The sequence below is a fragment of the Hyperolius riggenbachi genome, chromosome 8 (genome assembly GCF_040937935.1).
Source record: "Hyperolius riggenbachi isolate aHypRig1 chromosome 8, aHypRig1.pri, whole genome shotgun sequence".
NCBI classification, from domain to species: domain Eukaryota; kingdom Metazoa; phylum Chordata; class Amphibia; order Anura; family Hyperoliidae; genus Hyperolius; species Hyperolius riggenbachi.
Genome location: NC_090653.1, coordinates 268,047,327 through 268,063,375, shown reverse-complemented (window position 1 = coordinate 268,063,375; position 16,049 = coordinate 268,047,327). Strand labels below are relative to the sequence as shown.

The window sequence follows — 16,049 nt, the reverse complement described above, 5'->3', positions numbered from 1 at the left end:
CGCAGCATGGGTATGTGTAAAAATACTTACCTGAGGAAAATTGATGCGTGCTCTAACACCAAGTTTTAACCCTAGCAAGTCTGGCTCTGCAAATCTGGCTCAATTGGCTATTCATGAGACAATGTTCATGCAAATATGCATTTGCTTTCGCACGCCAAACTATGCAGGGTCAAAAAACGAATACCGCAAATCGGTCGCCCTGCGGGAATTAGTTCATGCCACATAAGCACTATCCAGGAGGACCACGGGGAGGCTTCCCAATGCCCCCATACCCCGCGGGGTCCCAGGCACTCTCACCGCCTGGGAACCACAGCAGCACCCCGGAGGGGGAGGCTGGGTGGTGCAGGTGACCCCCCCCAAGCGTGGCCAGCCGTCCGCTCCAACCTCCCAAAATTAAAAACAGGCACTTACCTTAACGTCCATTGCATTCTGCTACATGCACATTAACTTGGGGGCACCACATGAGAAAGGAGTAAAGCATGGGTCACCCCAAGCTTTAGAGCTCAGGGCTGGCTCACACACAACACTTCAGAGGGGGGGAGGACAGGTGCAAACAACTCACTCCAGGGCTCACACCACCGGAGCAAGCCATCTTCCACCTGCCTCCAAAGGATACAACCACAAAAAATGCTTACCTGAGGAAAATGTGTAAAAATACACCCCAAAACACATTGTACTACTTCTCCTGAGTACGGCGATACCACATGTGTGGCACTTTTTTGCCCCCTAAGTGTGCTAAGGGGCCTAAAGTCCAATGAGTACCTTTAGGATTTCACAGGTCATTTTGCGACATTTGGTTTCAAGACTACTCCTCACGGTTTAGGGCCCCTAAAATGCCAGAGAAGTATAGGAACCCCACAAATGACCCCATTTTAGAAAGAAGACACCCCAAGGTATTCCGTTAGGAGTATGGTGAGTTCATAGAAGATTTTTTTTTTTTTTGTCACAAGTTAGTGGGAACATACCCGTGAAACGCGTTGCACTGTTCGTTTTGGAGTATATTAATAAACCTGTTGTCATAAAACTTACGGTATCTTGTCTGCTTCGGGGAGGCGAGCAGGGATGCTCGGATACCCCTTTTTATTATTCGAGTTAGGTCGAATTCGAATAGTAAATTATTCGAGTTAAGTCGAATATTCGAGTCGCATATTTTTTACTATTCGATTCGACCTCGGTATTCGAGCTCACTATTCGAGTCGGTATTCGAACTCATTATTCGAGCTGACTATTCGAATTGGCCTTAAATAGCTTCCAACACTTGTTTTGGGGGTGAATGATGCAAGAGACATCCTTTTTTCCAAGTAACAACAGCAAGTGATTATGTGGGGATGTTCCTTAAAAAAAAAAAAGTTTGAATGAGAAGGTGTGTCCAAAATTCTGTTCAATACTGTATATACTTATTCTATATCTTCTTCTTCTTGTTCTTCTTCTATATCTTCTTCTATATCTTCTTCTTCTTCTATTTCTTCTTCTTCTTCTTCTTCATCTTCTTCATCTTCTTCTATATCTTCTTCTTCTATTTCTTATATATCTTCTTCTTCTTCTTCGTCTTCTTCTTCGTCTTCTTCTTCGTCTTCTACTTCTTTATCGTCTTCTATATCTTCTTCTTCTATATCTTCTTCTTCTTTTTCTATATCTTCTTCTTCTTTTTCTATATCTTCTTCTTCTTCTTTTTCTATATCTTCTTCTTCTTCTTCTTCTTTTTCTATATCTTCTTCTTCTTCTTTTTCTATGTCTTCTTCTTCTTCTTTTCCTATATTTTCTTCTTCTTCTTTTTCTATATCTTCTTCTTCTTCTTTTTCTATATCTTTTTCTTCTTCTTCTTCTTTTTCTATATCTTTTTCTTCTTCTTCTTCTTTTTCTATATCTTTTTCTTCTTATTATTTTTCTTCTTCTTCTTCTTTTTCTTCTTCTTCTTCTTCTTCTTTTTCTATATCTTCTTTTTCTTCTGTCAAAAACCTGAGCGGTTTTTGCCTTTTTCATGATTGCTAACTCAGTAAAGGACCAGCCCTTAAAGCGTTGCCATCATATTAATCCGGCATAGCGGGGTCTAAACCCTCTATAACAGTAATTATAGATTGACGGTATACCTTGAAATGAATCAGAGCACTCAGTAAGTATATGATTTTATATAAAAAATTGTATTTGCTTATCATACAGCATATATACAAAATATGAACAGTTCCAAGTAGTGTTTCCTTATAACAGTATTCCATCTTATCAAGGCTTTAGAGCCAAGCAATTATCAATCTTCTAAGTACATTCAAAAAGTAATATAACGGTTGTGTTATGTAGAATAAGATCAAAAGTAGTCTCATCTGTATCAATAGCTGTGTATCTAGTAGCTGTGTAAAACTTGTAGTAATCTTCTTAAAGAAATAGCATAAAAAATAGCTTCTAAAAAACTTCTTGCTAACATCTTAATAAAACTTAAAGAGGAGCTGTTAGGTATAAGGTCTCAGAGAAAATAAACACATATATCAGTAGCTAAAGATTGGCTGTACTTACATTACATATGCATTTCACTGTCCACGTTTGTACTGCACATAATTTTTATATAGTATTTGCAGAGAATGATGCTCCTGACAGCTCATGGCAGGCTCCATGTTTGTCTGTCTCCTATGAAGCCAAATGTGTCGTCATGTCCTGCCTGCTTCCTGATGATTCCACTCACACAAACGCTGGTAATGAATAACACTACTGTGCAGTGAATATTAATTAGCCATGTGGCTAGGAACAATAGTGGACTCCTGCAGTGTACTCTGCCCGGAGATTTATTAGTGCTGTGAGCTAGACTGTTACATGCAGTTGTAACTTGAGCCTCACTAGCAGCCAGGGGAGGGCCCCAGAATGCTTTGCAGTATCTGTTATTCGGCTTGCGTCCTCCTTAGGAGCCTGGGAATATGGAGCCTTGCTGTCAGCAAACATCTAAAGTAAGAGAGATTTTTAACTGCAGTATTGCCTTTTTGGCTTCCTTCTAAACTGTTTAACACAGGAGAATAGAGGTTTAAATTAGCTTTTGCAGCCTGACAGTTACTCTTTAATGCTGAAAAATTAATAAAGTAAATCACCAGAATATTAAGCATATTACCCCTTCTCTGTCATCTCTTCAGCATCTAGAACCACTTGTGGGAAGGTAGCTTCTGCCTTATGTGTCTTCTCAGGAGATTGTTGGGCTTGTGCAAACTATGAGCTTTCAGGCCCTACTTTTATAGGGGTTGGAGGCAATATGGCTGCCTAATCTGGACTTTCCCTGAATCCCAGGTTCTGATTGGCTAAAGCTTTCGTGCGTCAATGCTTTATCATGTTTTGATTACCTAAGTCACAATATTATTGTTTATAAATTCTTAATTACCTTATCTTGTGGGAATTAACATCATTTGGAGTGCTTGACATTTTGTTTAGGTCATTTCTGACGCACGTAATTAAAAATGGACGTCAACAGCCAGATGGCTGTTGACGTCCATTTTTAATTACATGCGTCAGAAATGACCTAAACAAAATGTCAAGCACTCCAAATGACGTTAATGTCTGTTGGCTGACCCAGACATGGAGACTAAACAATGTCATTCATGACGCATTTCTGATAAAATGTTCCCTGTTGGAATGTCTTGGTACTTTCCCAGGTCAGATTGACACTAACACAGACCTGCAAGAGCCTTCAGCAATTTAAGGCTTATTAAAACATACAGGACTTCTAATATACTTATTTAAATATAAAGCTTATTATATAATTCTTCTTAAAACAAATAATCATAAAAGAAATAATTGCACATTAAATCTTGATAATATAAAATCCTTTTCCATATATTTGTCTTTCTTATAAAAATAAATATAATGTCCACCGGCAGAGGTCAGCATTTCATAACAAATAACAATCTATTAATAATGTTGATTTTATAAAAGTATGAACCCGCCAGATGGCATCATTGTCCTAAATACGGGACAATACAAAAACCTTGGAACTTATTAACATTCCAAAGGACAATCATAGTCAAAACATGGCATTATATTCTTGCTGGCTGTGATGGCCTTCAAGCCACTGAACATGTCAACATCTTCTAAAACTAAAACAATCTCACAAGAAGGTTTCACAGACTCAAATCATCACTAGCTTTTAAATATATTTTAAAGTAATAGATTCTATTATATAGGGTTTAACAATAACTATTTCTTTCTTTAAAGGGTCTGTATTGATCATTAATATTTAGATTAATAATATCTGTGTGTAATAATTATGTGCATTTATAATTACTGCAGTAATGTAAGTTTAACTTGCTTTTCTGTCTTCACACAGAAGCCTCTTTAAATGTCATGGCCACGCACTAGCATAAACAAGAATGCTCTAACTTTTTGTAACTAGAATAATCTTATAGGCCTCACAGCCTGGAATATGCTATGTCACAGAGCAATATAAAATACTCTAACTTTTCACTTTACCATGAAATTTTGCATAGAACATTAAAACTTAACACATATACATATGACATCTTTTCCTGCATAAATAAAACCACTAGAATTCTGACACTTCTTCTTTTTCTATATCTTTTTCTTCTTCTTCTTCTTCTTCTATATCTTCTTCTTTTTCTATATCTTCTTCTTCTTCTTTTTCTATATCTTCTTCTTCTTCTTCTTCTTTTTCTATATCTTTTTCTTCTTCTTCTTCTTCTTCTTTTTCTATATCTTTTTCTTCTTCTTCTTCTTCTTCTTCTTCTTCTTCTTCTTCTTCTTCTTCTTTTTCTATATCTTTTTCTTCTTCTTCTTCTTCTTTTTCTATATCTTTTTCTTATTCTTCTTCTTTTTCTATATCTTTTTCTTCTTCTTCTTTTTCTATAGCTTTTTCTTCTTTTTCTTTTTCTATATCTTTTTCTTCTTCTTCTTTTTCTATAGCTTTTTCTTCTTCTTTTTCTTCTTCTTCTTTTTCTATAGCTTTTTCTTCTTCTTTTTCTATAGCTTTTTCTTCTTCTTCTTTTTCTATAGCTTTTTCTTCTTTTTCTTCTTCTTCTTTTTCTATAGCTTTTTCTTTTTCTTCTTCTTCTTTTTCTTCTTCTTTTTCTTCTTTTTCTTCTTCTTCTTTTTCTAAATCTTTTTCTTCTTCTTCTTCTTCTTCTTTTTCTATATCTTTTCTTCTTTTTCTTCTTCTTCTTCTTCTATAGCTTTTTCTTCTTTTTCTTCTTCTTCTTTTTCTATATATTTTTCTTCTTTTTCTTCTTCTTCTTTTTCTATATCTTTTTCTATATTTTTTTTTTAAAGAAATGCAGCTATTTTTGAGCGTAATAAATAGCTGGTGGCGCATGGTGGAAGCGCCATTGTATGTGCTCCCTGGCAGTGGAAACACACAGACAGCAGGAGGTAAATTCAGCAGCAGGAGGAGGAGGAGGAGGATGAGTGTGTGGCAGCAGGCAGTAAATGAGGCAGGCAGTGAGACATAATAGGCTGTGGTACCTAGCGGTGGTACCAGGCCGTAAATACACAGCATGAGGTTCCAGACAGCAGTCGTGAAGCCCACATCGTGTCCAATACACAACTGGGACAACACAGTTTTCAACCTGGACACCTCTAAAAATAATATCACAAAGTATTAAAAAGTATATATTTTTTTTAAAGAAATGCAGCTATTCTTGAGCGTAATAAATAGCTGGTGGCGCATGGTGGAAGTGCCATTGTATGTGCTCCCTGGCAGTGGAAACACACAGACAGCAGGAGGTAAATTCAGCAGCAGGAGGAGGAGGAGGAGTGTGTGGCAGCAGGCAGTCAATGAGGCAGGCAGCGAGACATAATAGGCTGTGGTACCTAGCGGTGGTACCAGGCCGTAAATACTCAGCATGAGGTTCCAGACAGCGGTTGTGAAGCCCACATCGTGTCCAATACACAACTGGGACAACACGGTTTTAAACCCGGACACCTCTAAAAATAATATCACAAAGTATTAAAAAGTATATATTTTTTTTTAAAGAAATGCAGCTATTTTTGAGCGTAATAAATAGCTGGCGGCGCATGGTGGAAGCGCCATTGTATGTGCTCCCTGGCAGTGGAAACACACAGACAGCAGGAGGTAAATTCAGCAGCAGAAGGAGGAGGAGGAGGAGGAAGATGAGTGTGTGGCAGCAGGCAGTCAATGAGGCAGGCAGCGAGACATAATAGGCTGTGGTACCTAGCGGTGGTACCAGGCCGTAAATACACAGCATGAGGTTCCAGACAGCGGTCGTGAAGCCCACATCGTGTCCAATACACAACTGGGAAAACACAGTTTTCAACCCGGGCACCTCAGAAAAATTAAACCTTTTTTTTAAATTTAATTTTTTTTTTTTACAGCAAATTACACAGATATAGCTATTGTTGGACATAATAGCTGGTGGCAAAGTGGCAGCAGAAGGTAATTCTGTGTACCCTGGCAGTGGGAAACACAGACAGACAGCAGCAGCAGGAGGAATGGAGGAGTAGTGTGAGTGTGGCAGCAGGCAGGCAGCGTGACATAATAACCTTGGTACCTAGCGGTGATACCAGGGCTGTAAATAAACACAACAGGAGGTCCCAGACAGTGGTCGTGCAGCCCACATCGTATCCAATACACAACTGGGACAACACAGTTTTCAACCCGGGCACCTCAGAAAAATGAAACCTTTTTTTTTTATTTATTTATTTTTTTTTACAGCAAATTACACAGATATAGCTATTGTTGGACGTAATAGCTGGTGGCAGAGTGGCAGCAGAAGGTAATTCTGTGTACCCTGGCAGTGGGAAACACAGACAGACAGCAGCAGCAGGAGGAATGGAGGAGTAGTGTGAGTGTGGCAGCAGGCAGGCAGCGTGACATAATAGCCCTGGTACCTAGCGGTGATACCAGGGCTGTAAATAAACACAACAGGAGGTCCCAGACAGCGGTCGTGCAGCCCACATCGTGTCCAATACACAACTGGGACAACACAGTTTTCAACCCAGGCACCTCAGAAAAATTAAACCTTTTTTTTTTTTTTTTTTTTTTTTTACAGCAAATTACACAGATATAGCTATTGTTGGACGTAATAGCTGGTGGCAGAGTGGCAGCAGAAGGTAATTCTGTGTACCCTGGCAGTGGGAAACACAGACAGACAGCAGCAGCAGGAGGAATGGAGGAGTAGTGTGAGTGTGGCAGCAGGCAGGCAGCGTGACATAATAGCCCTGGTACCTAGCTAAGATACCAGGGCTGTAAATAAACACAACAGGAGGTCCCAGACAGCGGTCGTGCAGCCCACATCGTATCCAATACACAACTGGGACAACACAGTTTTCAACCCGGGCACCTCAGAACAATTAAACTTTTTTTTTTTTTTACAGCAAATTACACATATAGCTATTGTTGGACGTAATAGCTGGTGGCAGAGTGGCAGCAGAAGGTAATTCTGTTTACCCTGGCAGTGGGAAACACAGACAGACAGCAGAAGAGCAGTACACAGCAGCCCACTGTAGGTGTAAAATGTGTGGCCGCAGGCGACGTAATAGTCAAAGTGAACCAGGCTGGCTTAGTGAGCAGGAGCCAGGAGGTGGTAAAGGGTGGTAAGGCATATTAACGATGGTTCCGGCAGCCAGTTCATGTCCCCCTCTCGCCGACAACAGGGGCCAGGAACTCGCCTTCCACCCACGCCTGGTTCATCTTGAGAAACGTCAGTCTGTCCACAGACTTGTGGGACTGACGTGAGCGTTTCTCGGTGACCACGCCACCAGCTGCACTGGGGACAGGACAGCACTTCCAGGGCGTACTGCGCCAGCTCGCTCCAGATCTCCAGGCGCTTGACCCAATACTCCATGGGATCAACAGGGGCATCGCTGTCAAGCCCGCTGTAGCACCCCATGTAGTCAGCCACCGTGCGGGTCAGGCGCTGGCTGTGACCGGAGGAGGATGCTGCTGCATGCACCTCCTCTCTAGTCACTGCTGGAGCCTCTACAGTCCTGTAGAGCTCGTTGCTGAGAGACAGCAGGTCTGTGGTGCGCTTGCTGCTGGATGCAGACACCTGCTGCTGCCTCTGTGCTGGCTGGACAGGGGGGGTGGAAGGCTGGGGGAAGGCTTCCTCCAAGCGCTCAACAAGGGCCTGCTGCAAGCTCCTTATTTGTTGCGCTGGGTCTCCTCCTGCAGGAGGCAGGAACTGGCTCAACTTCCCCTTGAGGCGCGGGTCCAACATCATGCTGATCCAGATGTCCTCCCTCTGCTTCATCTGGATCACCCTGGGGTCCCTGCGCAGGCACGTCAGCATGTGCGCTACCATTGGGAAGAGGTGGGCCACGTGTGCTGGCACATCGATGGCAGTGCTGTCCTCATCCTCCTCCTCTGCCGCCTCATCCTCTCTCCACCCCCGCACCAACTTAGCTGCACTGTGCTGATCCCCCTCATCAGCAGCAAGGTCAGGGACCTCCACCAAGTCCTCCTCCTCCTCCCCCTCAGAGGTGGACTGTGCAGCTGCATGCCGCTCCTGCTGGGCCAAGGCTGCCGCTCCCTGTTCCAGCAAAGCATCGAGGGCCCTGTTCAGCAGACAAACCAGGGGCACCCACTCACACACTATAGCATGGTCCCTGCTCACCATGTTGGTGGCCTGCAGAAAGGGAGCCAGCACTAAGCACACCTGCTGCATGTGCCCCCAGTCGTCATCGGGGACGATGGACAGGATGTTGCTGGTCTTGTCCCTTTTCTGAGCGGCGGACACAGTGGCCAGGGCAAGGTACTGGTTGACAGCGTGCTTCTGTTCAACCAGACGCTCCAACATCGCCAGGGTGGAGTTCCAGCGAGTTGGAACGTCAAGGATCAGCCAATGGCGTGGAAGCTCCAGCTCCTTTTGCACGTCTTCCAGGCTTGCAGAGGCTGCAGGCGATCGCCGGAAGTGATGCACAACATTCCTTGCCGTTTACAGCAGTTCGCCCATCCCCTGGTAGGTGCGCAAGAAGGTTCAGGTTCAGCACGTGGGCAAGACAGGGGATGTGGGTCAGGTTTCCCCTGTCGATTGCGGCAACCAGATTGGCCCCATTGTCGGCCACCACCTCTCCGACTCTGAGGCCTCTGGGGGTCAGCCAACTCCTCTCCTGCTCCTGGAGTTTGGCCAACACATGGGTTGCCGTCAGTTTGGTCTTCCCAAGGCTGACCAACTGCAGCAGCGCTTGGCAGTGGCGTGGCTTCACGCTGCTGCTGAGGCGGGGGGTTTGGCCAGGTGTGCCGGAGGATGGCAGAGGATCGGAGGAACCTGCTGCAGTTCCCCTGACCCTGCGGGGTGGCACCACCCACTGTGTTGCTGCTGCTGCTGTGCCCGCTGCTGCTCTCCCATCCTCACCACCTTCCACCAAGCTGACCCAGTGGACAGTGAAGGACAGGTAGCAGCCTGTCCCGAAGCGGCTGCTCCAGGAGTCCATGGTGACGTGGACCCTTTCACCAACCGCGTGCTCCAGCCCTCGCTCCACATTGGCCATCACAAAGCGGTGCAGTGCAGGCATGACCTGGCGGGCAAAGAAGTGTCTGCTGGGAGGCAGAGCCCTAACCACCCCCTGGAAGGACTCGCTCAAAAGGCTCTGGCGTCGCCTTTTGCTGGCACGGGAATCACTGGAGGGAGCAGAGGAGGCCACTGAGGACTGGCTGCCAGAACAGGCCTTAGTGTCGGCGGCAGGAGTTGCAGAGGGGGGAGGAGCAGTGCGTTTCCGCACTCCTGCTGATGGTGCTGGAGGAGCAGGAGGGTGGGTGGCTGCTGTTGCTGCTGCTGCTGCTGCTGAAGGCTGTGCAGTGGTGGGTGTGGTGCCACTGCCAGCGCCAGATGCCTTCAGCCTCTTGAACTCCTCATGCTGGTGGTAATGTTTAGCAGCAAGATGGTTCAGAAGAGAGCTGGTGCTGAACTTTAAGGGGTCTGCACCTCTGCTCAGCTTCCGCTGACAGTGGTTGCAAGTGGCGTACTTGCTGTCAACTGTGGGCATGGTGAAAAATTGCCAGATTGGTGACGTGAAATACCCCTATGGACTGGAGCCGCTGCTGCCTGTCTCCCTGTGGTGGTTGGTGGGGGGGCTTGGGTGCGGCTGGTGGTGGTACTGGCAGATGCTGCTGCTGCTGCTGCTGCTACTGAGCCTGAGACACCAGCAGGCTGTGGGACCTGCCTACTGCTGCCAATGCTTGCAATGATGCGCCTCCTTGCAAGGCCCACAAGCGCATCCTCCTCCTCCTCCTCAGAGCTGCTGATGATGACCTTCCCAGGAGCTGGTGGCACCCAGTCTTTGTCCGTCACAGTGTCATCATCATCATCCTCCCCCTCCTGAAACATGTCCTGCTGGGATGATGACCCACCAAACGCCTCTCCTGATGCCTGGATGGGCTGCTTGACTGTCACCACAGTCTTGCTGTCCAATCCCTCCTCCCCCAAAGTGCCCATCAGCATCTCCTCCTCAAAATCGCCAACAACAGCAGACAATTCCCTCATGATGCCTGGGGTCAAAATACTGCTGAATGACAGGTCGCCAACTTGTGACGGTGAACTGGCCTCCTCCCCAGGCCCTGCAGGGCGGCTGCTGCGAACAGGGGTGGTGGTGGTGGTGACGGTGGAGGCCTCGGATGCAGAGCTGATGGCGGGCTGCTCATCCTCCGTCATCAGTTGCACCACAGTGGCTGCATCCTTTTCCTCAATGGGACGTTTCCGACCCGGCTGGAGTAAAATAGGAGCAGGTACTACACGCTGCTGCTGCTGTGTCTCTGCAGCGTGAGTTGCAGATGGTCCTGCTGGGTGCCCAAGGCGTCCACGGCCAGTGGCTATAGGCGGAATGTTAGCCACTGACGCAGCTGCTGCTGCTGCGGAACTGTGCATGGTGGCGCGGCTTGCCACAATGCTGCTTCCTCGCCTCCTGATTCCCTTGCCGCCCTTCCTCTTGCCCAAACCGCGCTGGCTGCCACTTCCAGACATCTTAGATGTTTTGGGCGTAAACAAAAAAGTTTTTTAAAAGGGCGGGTAAAAAAGTGGGGTACTTTAATGGAGTGGGTTGGTGGGTGAGGTGACACTAATTCCCATGATGCAACAAGGTTCACAGACAGGAAACTGTCAGGACCTGGGTCAGGATTTCACACTGTGGGAGGGGTGTCACTACCAGCCATACAGAGTCCCCTATGATCTATTTGAGAAAAGGTAAATTTCTCGTGGGAAAGGGGGTATCGGCTACTGATTGGGATAAAGTTAAAATCTTGGCTAAAGTTCCTCTTTAAAGCAAAAAATAAATATATAGAATATAAAAAAAGAGACTCAGATTTTTTATTTTGAACCTTTTTCCTCTATGGCTCTGAGTCTGATTGGATGCTATCGGGCTAAAAAAAAAATCATAGACATAGACAAACAGATCGTAGATAAATATGAGAATGATGATAAATATAGCAATTGTAGAAAGACATAAAATAAAAGGAGAGAGATGCAGTTAAATATTGATAATGTTTTAAGAATTTTCTTTCTTAAATCTCTGAAGTCTGACTGGCTATTTGCAATAAAAATAGACAAAGTGGAATTTTTATTCTTTATTGCATCAAAAGACAAGGGGCATGTTAGATAGATAGATAGATAGATAGATAGATAGAAATAGATAGATAGTAATGTGATTGCTTGCTCTATGTTACTTTACCCCACACTTTAATTACACTGTTATGTTGTAACCTATACAGAGAATGCAGTCTTTTACCATAGTAACCTTACCTCGTGCACCATTCATTCCAGAGTCCCCCTTCATTCCAAAACTTCCCTTTTCACCTTAAAAAGAAAGGAAACATTATATTTTTACTCATAAAAGTCAAATTTTTAAATTACCCACCAATCCGATTAATTCTTATGACCAGTGAGAATGTTTGGCAGCAGATTTAAAGAGCACCTCTGGCAAAAAAAGGTTTGAATGGCAATACATATACAGTATGTGTCAGGAACCGGCCCGCGGCACGCCTGCGTATACGATTCCCGACTGCGGGTTTGACCAGATCAAGCGGGGAGCAGCCTTATTCGAGCTACAAACAAGGAAGTGGCCCCTAAAAAGCTTCTTACTGCCACCACTAGCGGTTTGCTAGACACGTCCACTCAGCTGTCAAGTGCTCAGCACGCAATCCACGTTTTCGTATTCGGGTCAGCTCTGCGCTTTAGGCCGAATACGGGAACGCCACGCACACACACGCACAGTTGCAATCTTACACTGTAGTGAAGCAAAACTACTAACAGTCGTTCCGAACGATACTGTTAGCCACTCTGCTGTCGAGCTACTCGCACTGGCGTTTTCATACGTTGGGTCAGCTTTAGGCCAACGTATGACAAACGCCCCCACACACAATGCAACTACAATCTCATACGGTAGGGTTGCTCAAACGTACAATTAGACATGGATTTATACACAGTTGCACTTCAGTCTCTTCTAAGCTATGAGTGTTAGTTTAGTACAGCAGAAGTCAACTTATTTAAATAACAATTTAATATTCCAGAAAAAACATGGAACAATGTGTAATATATACAAAAGATGTACAAAAACAAAGTAAAAAAGTTACAAGATTAAAGTTACAAAAATAAAAGTTACAGAAATAAAAGTTACAAAAATACACACAAGGATATTTGCGTAAAAATAAAAATGGGGATTAAAACGTTACCAACTTGAAGGTCTAAACGTTGTCGGCGGGAGCACGCCGTTTTTTCGACCAGGAGTCGCGATCATCCCTAGCTATGCGCTATCTCCAGGAGAAGATACCTGTGACTGTTCTGGACCAACTTAAATAGTCTGAAGTGTCCCCTTGGGCATTTAATGTCCAGCCCCCAGGAACTAATGCAATTTCCCCGTTTGTGACATCACCGAGCGCTTGTCCTAGTCTTCCTGTGATATGCGAACTTTAAAGGGTTCCTGTTTTAGCTTTTTGAAGGTTGCAGAATTCAACAGATAAGATTGTATCCTAACAGACATCAAAAGGCTTCCTCAACATTATTTCCTAGCATCAAAGTTTTCCTGTGAAGAAACACGGAAGAGCCGCCGCTATAAGTCAGCGGGAGGCGGCTCTTTCCGCGCATGGCATGGCGGAACGCGGAAAAACCGCCGCGTCTGACGCGGCGGTTAGCGTGCATGGGCCTGTTGCGAACAGTCTGACCCAGCGCGGGGAGGTCGCCGCCGGTGCTGAGGGCGGTGCGACCAACCCCGCGCACAGGTCAGCGAGCACATTGGAAGACAGTACTGGTGTAGCTGGGACTGATAGTCCACAAGGTTCAGAATGACGCGCGTGCGCGCAGAGAGGCAGAACTTATATGGCAGTCAGAAAAGGGTCAGCTGACCAAGCCGGTCAGCTGACATCCCTGCTTCGTTTCATTGGTCCAGCACTTAAGGAGCGGCTGGAGAGTGTTTCAGTATATATACTGCTGGCTGTTCAGTCGCTGGTTGTCTGGCGTTGCGATCACTATGTGGTAGCACTCAGACCTGAGTCAGATCCTAAAGTGTGCCGGGACCAGCTGGAGCTGTTATCCTACACTTAGCTAGATTCTGTTGATAGCCTAAAGTACTAGTTTGATTGTGATTATCTGTTATGACCTTTTGCTTGCCTGACTATTCTTCTGAACTCTGATCCTGTACCTTGCTATTCTGATACTCTGTTGCCGAACCCCGGCTCGCCCTAAGACTCCGCATCTGCCTCCTGATTCTGTACCTCGATATTTCTGATACCCTGTTGCAGAACCCTGCTTGTTTATTAGTCCCCGCATCTGCCTTCTGAATCTGTACTGTATCTGTCTGTGTGGTTACGACCTGGTTTGTCCGACCTCGAGAACCGACCTTACTGTTAGAGGCGGTTCCCAGTCCTGGTAGTAAAACTCCCCCCTGAGTGTCACTCTCGGTTTTGTCCTTCCTACTCTCAGTCTGACTCCTCCCCCTGGGAGAGTTCAGGTCTTTGGAAGGAATTTGTGCAGTACTCTTTACTGCTCTGAGGCTTAGTCTTCTAAGTATTACGGTTGCACCAAACACTCCTACTCTACTCAGGTGTCCAGAGGTTAGCTTATATATCTGATTATCGGTGATACTGCAGATCATCAATAATCTGGTATATATCTGTATTCCCAGTGATACTGCAGATCACCGGTAATCAGATCCTCTCTGTGTTACACCGATCGTTACATTTCCTGTCTCCGTTTTTAAAGTCTGCAGAGATTTCCAACCCCTTTCAGCCGGCTGTCATGTAAATTTCAAACCTTCAAGTGTCAACTTCCCCTGTCCCCAAGACTCTGGTAGTCTCGCTTTTCTATAATGGGACAATGGCTGACTCTAGAGTTCAAAAGCCAGGCCGACCAGCCTATTCTTTCTCAATTGGCAGCTAATTAGCAGTAGACACATCTTCCCCTGCTGGACAATGAGGGCAGAGGTAATGTACATTTACATACAGAATTTACATGTACATACAGGCTCCCATTAACCGTTTCATGGGGCCAGGTGGCACCTTCAAGAGCCAGACTAGCTTTTAGCAGACATAGTAGACAGAAAAATGACAGAAATATGTTCCTGTACTCCCTAACATCCTCAGCACCCCAATATATCACCACAGTATGCAGTCTATGCACTGTTTGCAGTTAGAGGAACATATAAAGTTTACATCTGGTACATCATTGTGGATAGAACAGACTCACATTTATATCTGTAGCAGCACTTCCTTCTTTCTCCTCATGCTAAAGTCTTGCTAAAATACACCCTCAGTATTCTGTCCTCCCACCCTCCCTTCCCCTCCTACCCCTGTTCTCTGCCTGCATAAATCAAATTATTTTTCTTTTTACAGTGTGTAGGAGAGGAGAGACAGGAGAACTGATGCAGCCTGTCTTATGCTGTCAGTTTGCTATTATTCCTATTTTGGGTCACTGTCTTCCTGCCTGGATTAGATCACATGGAAATGAGGGTGGAGTTATAAAATAAATCCCCCAGCATCCTTCGCACCTATGGTTTGGAAAGAAAAAAATTGCCTTGGCCTAATTTTACACTGGGGGCGGGGATTTCAAGACCATATGTGGAAAACGGACCCTGGGGCTTAGAAAATCTCAATTTATTATGTGTGATTTTATTTATCTTGGCAACTTATTAGGTTTAAAGCAAACTGTAATTTATAATGTAGGGATTCTTTAAATATTTGATTTCCAATTGGGAAGGGGGGGGGGAGGCTTGTTTGGTTTAATATTTGACACATATTTTCTATTGGACAAAAAGATATTAGAGGAATACGAAATGAAATGGTTAATTAGAATAGTAAACAAGAGTAGAGGGACATACATCAAAAAACAAGAGAGAATCTTACAGATGAAAATGCTGGAAGAAGCTAAAACTATACAGAAATAGATGAAACAAGAAGGTAGAATCGTACACAATAAATATGAACAAGGGATATATGTGAAATTAGGAGTGCACTGTCTAAAAGAAGAATAACATTTTTTTAAATTATTTTTTTAAATATTTCAAATTAAAATTTTTGTAACAGATTATTTACAAAGGTATGTTTTACAACTACCAGTATATAGACCAAACAGAGACATGAAACAGAGTAAAAGGCATAGTAGGACAACGGTATAAACAGAGCTAAAGGTTGCAAGTACCATAGACCATGTGGGGTCCAATATCTAGGGTGGAAACATAAAAATAAGTAACATGAAAGAAGAGGGTAAGGTTCTTCCTCTTTGTATAGTCCTCAGATGAAATGATTATAACATCTTCCAGTTGAAGTCCATTTGCCCAATAGCTGTGCTCTGGTTATAAAAGGTCTTTGAAGAAACCCTCAGTGCCAAATATCAAGTACCTATTTCCCTGAGAGGGGGTAGACATCTGGTGATGCCTGTTTTATTAAAGGTAGCTCCCAGATAAGACTTTAAGGCTCAACACATGGATGCCGAGTAGTTACCCCAACCTCCTCTAGTATAAGGTAGGGAGGAGCCCATTATCAATAATAAATGTGGACAATCTGCAAAAGAGGAAGAAGTCTTCAGTCAAAGCACGTAGTTTGGGCACCGGCAGTACTTTGGTAAAATTAGCACTGCATAGACTGCAATGTTAAATGTGGCTATAGGGGCACTCTGGTGTATATA

The 16,049-nt window shown here is 44.5% G+C and overlaps 1 protein-coding gene across 1 annotated transcript in view; it reads right to left on the bottom strand.

Moving 5' to 3' along the window:
- Window positions 1-16,049, bottom strand: part of LOC137528559 (ficolin-1-B-like) — a 92,025-nt gene that overhangs the window by 71,962 nt on the left and 4,014 nt on the right. Inside the window, exon 5 of the mRNA XM_068249900.1 lies at window positions 11,676-11,729. Within this exon, the coding sequence (XP_068106001.1) occupies window positions 11,676-11,729 (54 nt within the window). The remainder of the gene's footprint in view (window positions 1-11,675; window positions 11,730-16,049) is intronic.